General features: G+C 45.1%; 1 protein-coding gene across 1 annotated transcript; it reads left to right on the forward strand.

The window, feature by feature from the left end:
• Window positions 1–954: 954 nt before the first annotated feature.
• RNFT1 (ring finger protein, transmembrane 1) lies at window positions 955–10,228 on the forward strand (the record flags this gene model as incomplete). Its single annotated transcript, XM_015828079.1, has 4 exons — window positions 955–1,140; window positions 2,975–3,040; window positions 6,651–6,752; window positions 9,427–10,228. Coding segments are annotated over 4 exons (489 nt in total), but the record flags the coding sequence as incomplete, so codon positions are not given.
• Window positions 10,229–11,276: the final 1,048 nt, after the last annotated feature.

The raw sequence follows: 11,276 nt of genomic DNA on the forward strand, positions 1-11,276 counted from the left end.
GGGCTGAGTTTTGCTCCGTTTTACAACCTTCTTTGCCGCAGTTGTTAAGCAAATTGCTGCAGTTGCTAAGGAAATCATATGGTTGTTAAGTGAATCTGCCTTCCCCCATTGACTTTCTTGTCAAAAGCCAGTTGGAAAGATTACAATTGTTGATCATATGGGTCTGGGACACCACAGCCGTCATAAATACCATGTTTCCCCGAAAGTAAGGCCTACACCAACAATAAGTCCTAACTTGATTTTTTGGGGGTGGGCCTAATATAAGCCTTATCCCAAAAATAAGCCCTAGTTTGGGGGCGAGGCGCACACCTAAAAATCAAGCTGGGGTGGGGGGTGGAGCTGCCCCACCCACTTACCTTGCAGTCAGGCCTCTCCTTGCCGACCCACTTCTTCTTCTGAGGCCTCTTCTGCAGCCAGGCCTGCATTTCTCAGTCACAGGGCTTTCCGGAAGGCCTGTGAAGCCAAGAATCAAGCTATGGATTCCATCCCTAGCTCGGTTCTGCAAGACCTCAGCAGCCGAGCACCAAGCTATGGATTGAATCCATAACTCGGTACTCGGCTGCCTGGTCCTTCTGGAACGGCCTGAGTGCAAAATGCAGGCCCGAATGCAGCTGCAGAACTTTGGCCCCAGAAAAAGTGGACCGGCTGGGTGGGGCTGTCAGTGCCGGAGATGAGGTAAGGCCTACCCCGAAAATAAGACCTGGTGCCTCTTTTGGAGGGGGAAAAAAAAAAAAAAGGACCCGGTCTTATTTTCAGGGGAACACAGTGTGAGTCCGTTGCCAAGCACCTGAATTTTGATCACGTGACCATGGGGGACACTGCAATGCTTGTAAGAATGAAAGCCAGTCGTGCGTGACTTTTTTCAATGCCATTGCAACTTCACACAGTTACTAAAGGAATGTTGTAAGTTGAGGACTCCATGTATTGTATGAATGTTTCTTCTGACGTTCATTTTTGTTGCGTTTCCCTTCCTTCCCACAGGGTTACTGGTATATGCTGTTGGAAGAGCTTTGCCAGTGCTACTGTAAGGTGGTTCCTGCACCTGTTTGGTTTCGGTACTTCGTTGGCTTAAGAGAATCCGATGGCACCATAGGGTGGAGTTTTGGCATCCTGTTGGCTTTGCTGTATCTTATCCTAAAGGTAAACATTCGTTTCCTTCCAAGCGTCTTATCCTAAAAAGAATGGAGTAACAGTGAAAGCACGGTTTTCTTTTTTTCTTTTTATAATATTTTATTTGTTTTCTAATTTTACAATTAAGTATTTAAAAAGCAGCGTGGTGACTGGGTTAATCAATAGTTCGATAACATACATAAATCTTCAGTATAAATCTCAAGTTACAACATCAGATATTTCCTTTCTTTTCCCCTTAATATCTACTATCTCATTTTAGGCTAATACAGTTCTTATTGTTATCAACTAAGTAAAAACATCCTTAAAAGCACAGTTTTCAGTGTTACAGATAGCCCTTGACTTACAACTATACAGTGCATTCAGAAAGTCCCTTAATGGTTCATTCATTCATTCATTCATTCATTCATTCATTCATTCATTCATTCATTCATTCATTCCACCCAACTCACCTAGAAGCAATTCACCTGGAGGCAGTTCATAATTTTTCCAAGGTCATCTCTGCTTTTCTTTACAGAAATTGATGAATAACCTATTGGGGATGGGGTAGTGAATCCTGCAGTATGCAGGTTGGACTTGATGACCTCTGAGGTCCTTCCCAACTCTAGCACTCTGATATATAGACCTATATAGGAAGCTTGCTCCCTGGTATGCAGGATGCTGCTTATAAACGCTTATATGTGTTTAGACCTCAAAGCATTGTTAGAGACCCCCCCCCACACACACACACTTTACGGTCTGTTCCTGTGGCTCCCCTCTGGGAAGAGGTTTTGAAGTATTTATAGCAGGACCACCCGATTCTGTAATAGCTTTGTTCTCTGTGCCATCCATCTGGTAAACTCGCAAGATTCGTTTTTCTCGCCAGGCACATGTATACATAATCCGAACTAGACTGTGTTGTTTCTCTGTGTCATATAATATATGTGGGTCTATGCATACATCTGTATTTATTTATGTCATATATATGTAGTGTATATTGGAAGTGGTGACCCTTTGAGAGCTGCATGCAACGAAATTTCATTTTAAATGTATGCCGATTAGTGTACAGTACATTCAAAGTGACAATAAAGTTATTATTCTGTTCTGTTATTCTTTTCCATTCAGAAAGTATTCAGACCCCCTTCGCTTTTTGTCAGTTTTGTTAAGCTGCAACCTGATTCTACAGTTGCCGAAATTCATTTTTTCCTCTCTCATTAATCTACACTCAGGACCCCCATAAGGCCGAAGTGAAAACAGAATTTTAGAAATGTCTGTAAATTTATTAAAACAGAAAAAAAAACCTGGAATATCACATGGGCGTAAGCATTCAGACCCTTCACTCAGTACTTTGCTGAAGCACCTTTGGCAGCAATTACAGCCTCGAATCTTTTTGGGTGTGACGCAACAAGCTTTGCACACCTGGATTGGAGGATTTTCTGCCGTTCTTCCTTGCAAATTCTTTCAAGCTCAATCAGGTTGGATGGCGACCATCGGTGGAGAGTCATTGTCAGAGATATTCAATAGGGTTCAAGTCAGGGCTCTGGCTGAGCCACTCTAGGACGGGTCCCCAACCTGCGGCCCGCGGCCCGATAGTGGGCCGTGGCCTACTGGCCACAGGACCGTGGGACAGGCTGGCCAGTGCGTGCATGGTTGGCTGGGGAATTCTGGGAGTTGAAGTCCACAAGTCTTAAAGTTGCCAAGGTTGGGCACCCCTGGTCCAAGCTCATAGGAACATGCCCACTAAATTTAACAATAGGGCACATAAGGACTTCAATTTCTTCTGAAAAATGCTTAAAGTCTGAAACGCCAAGTGAACTATTATTATAGGACAGACCCTAAATTCTCTTCTCTTTTGTTTGCTTTTCAGCTTTTGAGTTTGTTTGCCCATCTGAAAAACTTCAAAAGGATCTTACGGATATTTTTTACAAGACCAGTAAGTATTTGTGTGCTCTAAAGAGAATTATAGATAGACCTCGGCTATAATTGCGCCCAAAATTTCTTTTAATAATAATAATAATAGTAATAACAATAGTAATAATAGTAATAGTAATAGTAGTAATAGTAGTAATAATAATAATATAATAATAATAATAATAATAATATTATAATAATAATAATAATAATAATAATAATAATAATAATAATAATAATAATAATACCATCAAACATCCACATCTGCCTATCCCAGGTCCTTGGGAAGGACTCGATAGGTAGACAAAATGCCAAATCCAATCTGAACATCTGGCTGACTGTGCAATGATCCATAATAATAATAATAAAGTTGGAAGGGACCTTGGAGGTCATCTAGTCCAACCCCCTGCTCAGGCAGGAAACCCTATACCGTTTCAGACTAAGCAAGACGGCTGTTAAGTGAGTTTTGCTCCATTTTACAACCTTTCTTGCCACAGTTGTTATGTGAATCACTGCAGTGGTTAAATTTGTAACACAACTGTTAAGCGAGCCCAGTTTCCCCACTGACTTTGCTTGTCAGAAGTTCGCAAAATGGGATTACGTGACCCCGGGACACTGCGACGGTCATAAATATGAACCCAGTTGCCAGACGTCTGAATTTTGTTCACGTGATCATGGGGGAATGCTGCAACAGTTGTAAGTGTGAAAAACGGTCCTAAGTTAGTTTTTGTCAGTGCCGGTGTAACTTCAAATGGTCACGAAACAAATGTTTTTAAGTCGAGGGCTACCTGTATGATCTGCAGGCGGATGAGTCTCACCCTTCATAGAAGTTCGAAAACGAATCCATGTTTATTTCAATCACAGATTAAAGAATTAATTCAGTGGGCCCTATTGCAATGATTCTCTGATGTTTTGGAAGGCAGAGAGAGTGAGATCTCTGAGCCCCAGAAAATGTCTTTGATATTGAAAACAAGCTAAACTAAGCCCCTAAAACAGGGGTCTTCAAACTTGGCCCTTTGATGACTTGTGGACTTCAACTCCCAGAATTCCTCAGCCAGGCACACGTGCCTGGCTGAGGAATTCTGGGAGTTGGCCCACAAGTCATCAAAGGGCCAAGTTTGAAGACCCCTGCCCTAAAACTTCCTAGTCTTCAATAAGACCACAGTGGGGTGGTAGCTATCGGAACTTTTCCCCCATTGCCGGCAATGGGGTGGGCGCAGTTTCCTCGTGACGCGTCCGGCCCGTGGGCCGGCAGTTTGACACCCCTGCTCTAGAATAACACTGGAACTGACAGGAGAAGGTATCAGTCATCAACAGACCCATAGAGGTAATCCACATTTACACACCATTCAGAAGACAAAACCTAGAAAGAAAACCAAAGGACTGGAACACCCCTTCAGCAGCCAGCGTTCAGATAAGCAGGGATTAACACCAGACAAACAATCAAGCAGAAACCAATACCCTAATCAAGGAATCGTCAATGAAGAAACCTCACCTCCAGCCAAACTGGCAGGTCAAGGTACTATATATAAACAGGCAGCAAATCCCACACTCCCTGGCTCTGATGATGTTACCTAGTTGAGTCACAAAACGTCTGCAAGCAAACAACCAAACTCAGAGAGCCATTAGAACTCCACAAGAACTGACGTTAAGCCTGCCCCGATGGTTGCGGTTCATTGTGCCATAGTTTATAGCAGGGGTCAACAACCTTTCTGGGTTGGCGGCCCAGTGGGAAAGGGAGGGGCAGACACCTTTACGCATGCATGCGCACACCGTCAAACGTAGCTGCATGTGCATATGTGTGAATGGGGCTGTGAGCATGTGCGCTCCAAAATGGGGCTGCTAGCGCAGGTGCGAGGGTCGTACCGAGGCTAGAGCCGGCACAAGATTCATACCGAGGCTAGCGCCAGCATGAGAATCATGCCAAGGGTCGCGTTGAGGCTAGCGCAGGCGCAAGGGTCATACTATGGCTAGTGCTGGCACGAGATTCATACTGAGGCTAGTGCCGGCATGAGAATCATGCCGAGGCTAGAGCAGTGCAAGATTCACGCCAAGGGTTGCGCTGAGGCTAGCACCGGTGCGAGGGTCGTACCAAGGTTAACACCAGCACGAGGTTCATACCGCGGCTAGCGCCGGCGTGAGAATCATGCCAGGGGTCGTACCAAGGCCAGCGCAGCGGAAGAGTCATGCCAAGGGTCGTACCGAGGCTAGTGCCGGCACTAGGTTCATACCGAGGCTAGCGCCGGTGCGAGAATCATACCAAGGGTCGTGCCGAGGCTAGCGCAGCGGAAGAGTCATGCCAAGGGTAGCACTGAGGCTAGCGCGGGAGCAAGGGTCATGCTGAGGCTAGCCCCCGAGGATAGCACTGGCGCGAGGGGGGTTGAGTGCACATGCAGGCACTGGCCAGCCCCTTACGCGGCCCAGTGGCCAAGAGGCTGCGGTCCAGTAGTGGGCTGCAGCCCATAGGTTGGGGACCTCTGGTTTATAGGATTATAATGTTAACATAATAGTTGGTATCAGTTACTTTAGAGCAGGGGTAGGCAACCTTGGCTCTTTTATGACTCGTGGACTTCAACTCCCAGAATTCCTGAGCCAGCCATGCTGAGGAGAAAGGGAGAGGTTTCCATGCTGAGCCATGCTGGCTCAGGAATTCTGGGAGTTGAAGTCCACGAGTCATAAAAGAGCCAAGGTTGCCTACCCCTGCTTTAGAGACAGAGAATTTTTTTATTTTTTTATTGTGACAGACGTGTCTGTTACTCAAAAGGCCCAGAGAGGGCGATGATTAAAGTGTCTTAAAAGCAGCTGGAAGGACTGAATTCCTCCAAAGATCCATCTAAGCTTTGCTGTACAGCTTTCTGATTGATTGATTGATTGATTGATCGATCGATCGATCGATCGATTTACTCATTGCATTGATAATAGCTGCCCATCTCACAGAAGGCAACTCTGATGGCGTACGATACAAATTCTGAGTGTTGCACTAAGTCACACACTGTGTGTGCGTCTGCTTTCTCCTGCGAGCAGAGTCTTGTGTTAACAAAGCGGCTGGTAGTTGTGGGGTCCTCGGTGTTCCCTGAGCTGGGTTGTTTTCTTGCAGATGTTTCATTCCCAAACTAACTAACATCATCAGCGCAAGTAGCTGGCGACTGAAAGTCTTATTATTTTATATAAATAAAATTAATCACATCTGCACGGCTGCTTTGGAAAGTCCAGATAGGTATGGGTCGAATCCTTCCTGTCCAACAAGATCTGCTCTGTATTTTTTTTAATCGAGGGTGCAAAACAGCCCATAAATGAACCTGGGCTTAAGGTCAGTAAAAGAGCAAGGTGGTTCTGGGTCAGAACATGAAACTAAAAGGGAATATTTGCAGCTCAGGATGGAAATGAGGAGTTCTTGGTGGTCTCTTGAGCTTGGTGGTCTTTGCAGACATTTCATGACCCAAACTAGGTAACATCATCAGTGCTAGAAGGGAGTGGGGTTTTGCACTGTTGATGTAGCCTAGTTTGGTAATGAAACGTCTGCAAGGAAACAACCAGGCTCAGAGAGCACCAAGGATCCCTAAATACTCTCTCTTTTCTCCAGCACCTCTGATGTTATTTTCTACTCCTCCTCCTCCCCCCTCCCTTTGCAGAGCTACGGAGTGGTGGCCAGCAAGAGACAACGTGCTGACGCAGATGATCTGTGTGCTATTTGTCAAGCTGAGTTTCAGAAGCCGGTTGTCCTCCTCTGCCAGGTAACACACTTGGCACTCAAATGCTTGTAAGCCGCACCTTGTGTGCTCCTGCACTGAAGACCAGAAAATGGGACAGGAAACAGTCAGTGTGCACCGTTCTTATTGTAACGGTACTTCCGTAACAAGCACATAGTTGGTCTTGCAAATATTGGTAGATCCTTTGCCTTCAAGCATCCTAATTCTTGCATGAACATCACCAGATCTGAAACTGAGTTTTAAGACAAAGTGGAAATATCTGGAGGCTTTTTGGATCCCAATTACAGGTAGTCCTCGACTTACAACCGTAACGGAGCCTGTCCATTTTGGTCATAAGCTGTGACAGTTGTAAAATGCCTCATCATATGACTAGCCTGATTTTACTACCCGCTTTGGTAAAAATCAGGTGAATTACTACCTTCGTTAAGTGATTGTGGTAGCTGTTAAGTGAAACTACTGTACTCTACAGAGCAGGGGGTGGGGAACCTTGGCTCTTTTATGACTCATGGACTTCAGCTCCCAGAATTCCTGAGCCAGCATGGCTCAGCTTGGAAATCTCTCCCTTTCCCCTCAGCATGGCTGGCTGAGAAATTCTGGGAGTTGAAGTCCACAAGTCACAAAAGAGCCAAGTTTTTCCATCCCTGCTCTAGAGCAATTCTGCTGAAAACTGGATGTAAACACCAGGTCTGTGGTAAAATCGTAAATCGTGGTCACGTGACCGTGGGATTCTGCAAATAGTGCCTGAAATGTCATGTGACAGCGGGGGGGGGGGGAGACCAGCACTGTTGGAACTTTGGAACTGGGTCATTAGCACCTTTTGGGGATTTGTCATAATCTGTCAAACCATCGCTAAGTGACTGGTTGTAAGTCAAGGACTACGTCTACTAAGTTCAAAACAACGGCAGAGACTTTGCAGCTCAGCATCGGTTTTCCAGATCTAGTTATTCCCCCTCCCTTCCTTTGATACATCCAGGAATGATGCTGAGCAATCTGGGCAGTATACAGAAATGTTGACCCTGCCCTATAATAATTGCACACATTTCTAAAGCAATATCATTCTTAATTGGGGCGGCCTGATGGCTCAGCAATTAAGACACTGGGGCTGTCGGCTGGAAAGCCAACAGCCGGGGTTTGAGACCCACGCGTCAGGCAAGGGGTGAGCTCCTGTCCTCGCCCCAGCTCCTGCCAATCTAGCAGTTTCAAAAAGTACGCATACACAAGTAGATAAATAGGTGCCACTTTGGTGGGAAAGTAACAGCGTTCCGCGATGTCATGAGTGCAGAAATGTCTTTGGAGGGTGCCGGCTCAATGACCATTGAAATGGAGATGAGTAGCGCCCCCTAGAGTCAGCAACAATTAGTGGTGTAAAAGCTGCAGTTAAAAATAAAAGACCTTTATTTTTCTTAACCATTCTGAGGAGATTGGTTGCTAACTCAAAATAGCTGTCACGGTTCCGATAGATGAGACCAGTAAAAGAGAACTCCAAGGCAAAAACGTTTCCTTAAAGACCATGTTTATTTGGCTACATAGTATCCGCTGGATCAAAAGTGAAACCAAGACTGAAGCCCCCCCCCCAAAAGTTACAATGCTACAAAGTTGAACTTCCCACCCCAGTAATATATCATAAATCACATTCCCCAATTCACTACTTGAACGGGCTTTCTATCAAGCCAAAATGTAATCAGCAATGACCTTGGTTCCCACAGAACAATTTATTGTTTTGACTAAGCTAAAAAATACTCATCCCCCCCTCCCAATTCTGTGGCAACCGAAAAACCGAAGGGAAAATGGCTTCAGCCAAATTCGTTTGTAAAGTTGACAATAGCTCTGCGTGGGTGATGGGGGAGGAGATGTTCCTAAAGGGTTCAGCTGATATTTACCGTTGTTGTTCGTGCATTAATCAGTTTGATTTCGAGCTGAGCAGTATCAGTTGAACAACAGTTGAGTGTGTCAGTGAAGATTCCCACTCAGCCAAGTAGAATTTTCTGGAAGTTACGGTGACTAGAACTTTTTTTCTTGCTGGTTCGAAATAATAATAATAATAATAATAATAATAATAATAATAATAACAACAACAACCACAACAACAACAACAACACAATAACAACAACAACAACAACAACAATAATAATAATAATAATAATAATAGTTGAAAGGGACCTTGGAGGTAATCTAGTGCAACCCCCTGCTCAGGCAGGAAACCCTATACCATTTCAGACAAATGGCTGTCCAGTCTCTTCTTAAAAACCTCCAGTGTTGGAGCATTCACCACTTCTGGAGGCAGGTTGTTCCACTGGTTAATTGTTCTAACTGTCAGGAAGTTTCTCCTTAATACTAGGTTGCTTCTCTGTTTGGTTAGTTTCCATCCATTGCTTCTTGTCCTGCCTTCAGGGGCTTCGGAGAACAGTATTGGTCACCGCGATATAAAAAAGATGTTGAGACTCTAGAAAGAGTACAGAGAAGAGCAACAAAGATGATTAGGGGACTGGAGGCTAAAACATATAAAGAACGGTTGCTGGAATTGAGCATGTCTAATTTAATGAAGAGAAGGACGAGGGGGGACATGATAGCAGTGTTCCAATATCTCAGGGGCTGCCCCAAAGAAGAGGGAGTCAAACTATTCTCCAAAGCGCCTGCTGTAGTCATTTCCCTGATGTTTGCATGCTCCTGTAACCAACGCTATCCTGTCTCTTTCCAGCACATATTTTGTGACGAGTGCATCGCCCTGTGGCTGAACCGAGAGAAGACGTGTCCCCTGTGTCGAACGGTCCTTTCCACGCACGTCAACAAGTGGTACGATGGCGCAACCTCTGCACAATTACAAGTCTATTAAACAAACTAAAAAATAAACTGGCTGTGTGCTTCACAGTATGGACTCATTTGAACGCCAAGCGTGCACGTGTTAAAAGAGGATATGACTGGATGGAGAGAGGGATACAGAAGGAAAATAAGGCCTTGGGTTTCTCCACTGACTATATTTGAATTCATTCAGATACCGAGCGTATATACTACTTAATTTTCCATATGGAATTAATCCTTTCAATGCTGCTTCTGGGAAATTCTCAAACTTCTCTTTGAGTATCAAATGATTATTTTTACAGTCACTAGTCTGCCAAATCAGCAACGGGATACCTTTCTTGCATCCAGTGTCAACATCTGGTGCATGCAATCTTTAGATTCGGCGCTAGACAATCCGCCTTATCGGATTTGCACGTGTTTGGTTCCCTTGGGGATGCTCTAACCATTGGACCTGGCCATCACAGGGCGAGAATCATGGAATCATTTCTGCTTTCCATGTCCATAAAGCTCAGACTTCAGTTATGCAAACATGGGTGAAGTTTTCTACATTTTGTAAGTCTGAATTTTAAAGAACAAAGGTTTTGCCCTATATTTTGTCATAAGCAGCTAGATTTTTACTAAAGAGGAAAGCTGTATTTTAGTGATCCTTTAAAAAAAAATGTAGCGTATAGTTGATGAAAATAAATGCAGTTTGAATCTTGTCCGCCTGCGATTCTTGTGTTAAACCTTTTGTATATTTATAAACTCATTTTTTTCTGCATTTATATGTATGACATGAATTCACTGGTGACTGAGGAATAGATAGGTGAGCACACAAAGTCTACTACAGAATTCCCCAACCTTTCCAGCTTGGTGGCCCAGAAAGAAAGGAAGCAGCAGGGAAATGTAGACACGTGTAGCCTGTGCACAAATGGGTGCATGTATGATGGTGCCCGCTAGCGTGAGTGCATATGTGCAAGTAGGCCGCGCACGCTGGAACCCACATGTGTAAACGGGCTGCGCGCACTCAGGGCATGTGCGCTGGTACACACGTGCATGCATAAACAGGCCACTGGTGCCCACATGATGTTGGTGCTAGCACAGGGAAGTGTGTAGTGGGGTGCCCCAGGGCTCTGTTCTGGGATACAGGAGGATCTGGACAGACTTGAACACTGGGCGCTAGAAAGTGTGCAGAGAAGAGCAACAAAGATGATTAGAGAAGGACGAGGGGGGACACGATAGCAGTCTTCCAATATCTCAGGGGCTGCCACAAAGAAGAGGGAGTCAAGCTATTCTCCAAGGCGCCTGAAGGCAGGACAAGAAGCAACGGGTGGAAACTCATCAAGGAGAGAAGCAACCTAGAACTAAGGAGAAACTTCCTGACAGTTAGAACAATTAACCAGTGGAACCACCTGCCTCCAGAAGCGGTGAATGCTCCAACACTGGAAGTTTTCAAGAAGAAACTGGACAGCCATTTGTCCAAAATGGTATGGGATTTCCGGCCTGAGCAGGAGGTTGGACTAGATGACCTCCAAGGTCCCTTCCAACTTTACCATTATTATTATTATCCCTGCGCATGTGCAAATAGGGCCGTTTCTGACCGTGCAGTGGTGCTACCGTGGGGCTCACTTGCTCAGGTGCTCACCTGCTCACTTGCTATTTCTGGGGCCCGGTGGTCAACAGGCCTCGGCCCAGTACCAGGCCGCAGACCATAGGTTGGGGACCCCTGGTCTAATATATTAGAGCACCTGGTTGACGAGACTTTCTTGA

This window comes from Protobothrops mucrosquamatus, unplaced genomic scaffold, assembly GCF_001527695.2.
Source record: "Protobothrops mucrosquamatus isolate PMUCROS unplaced genomic scaffold, P.Mucros_1.0 scaffold4208, whole genome shotgun sequence".
NCBI lineage: Eukaryota > Metazoa > Chordata > Lepidosauria > Squamata > Viperidae > Protobothrops > Protobothrops mucrosquamatus.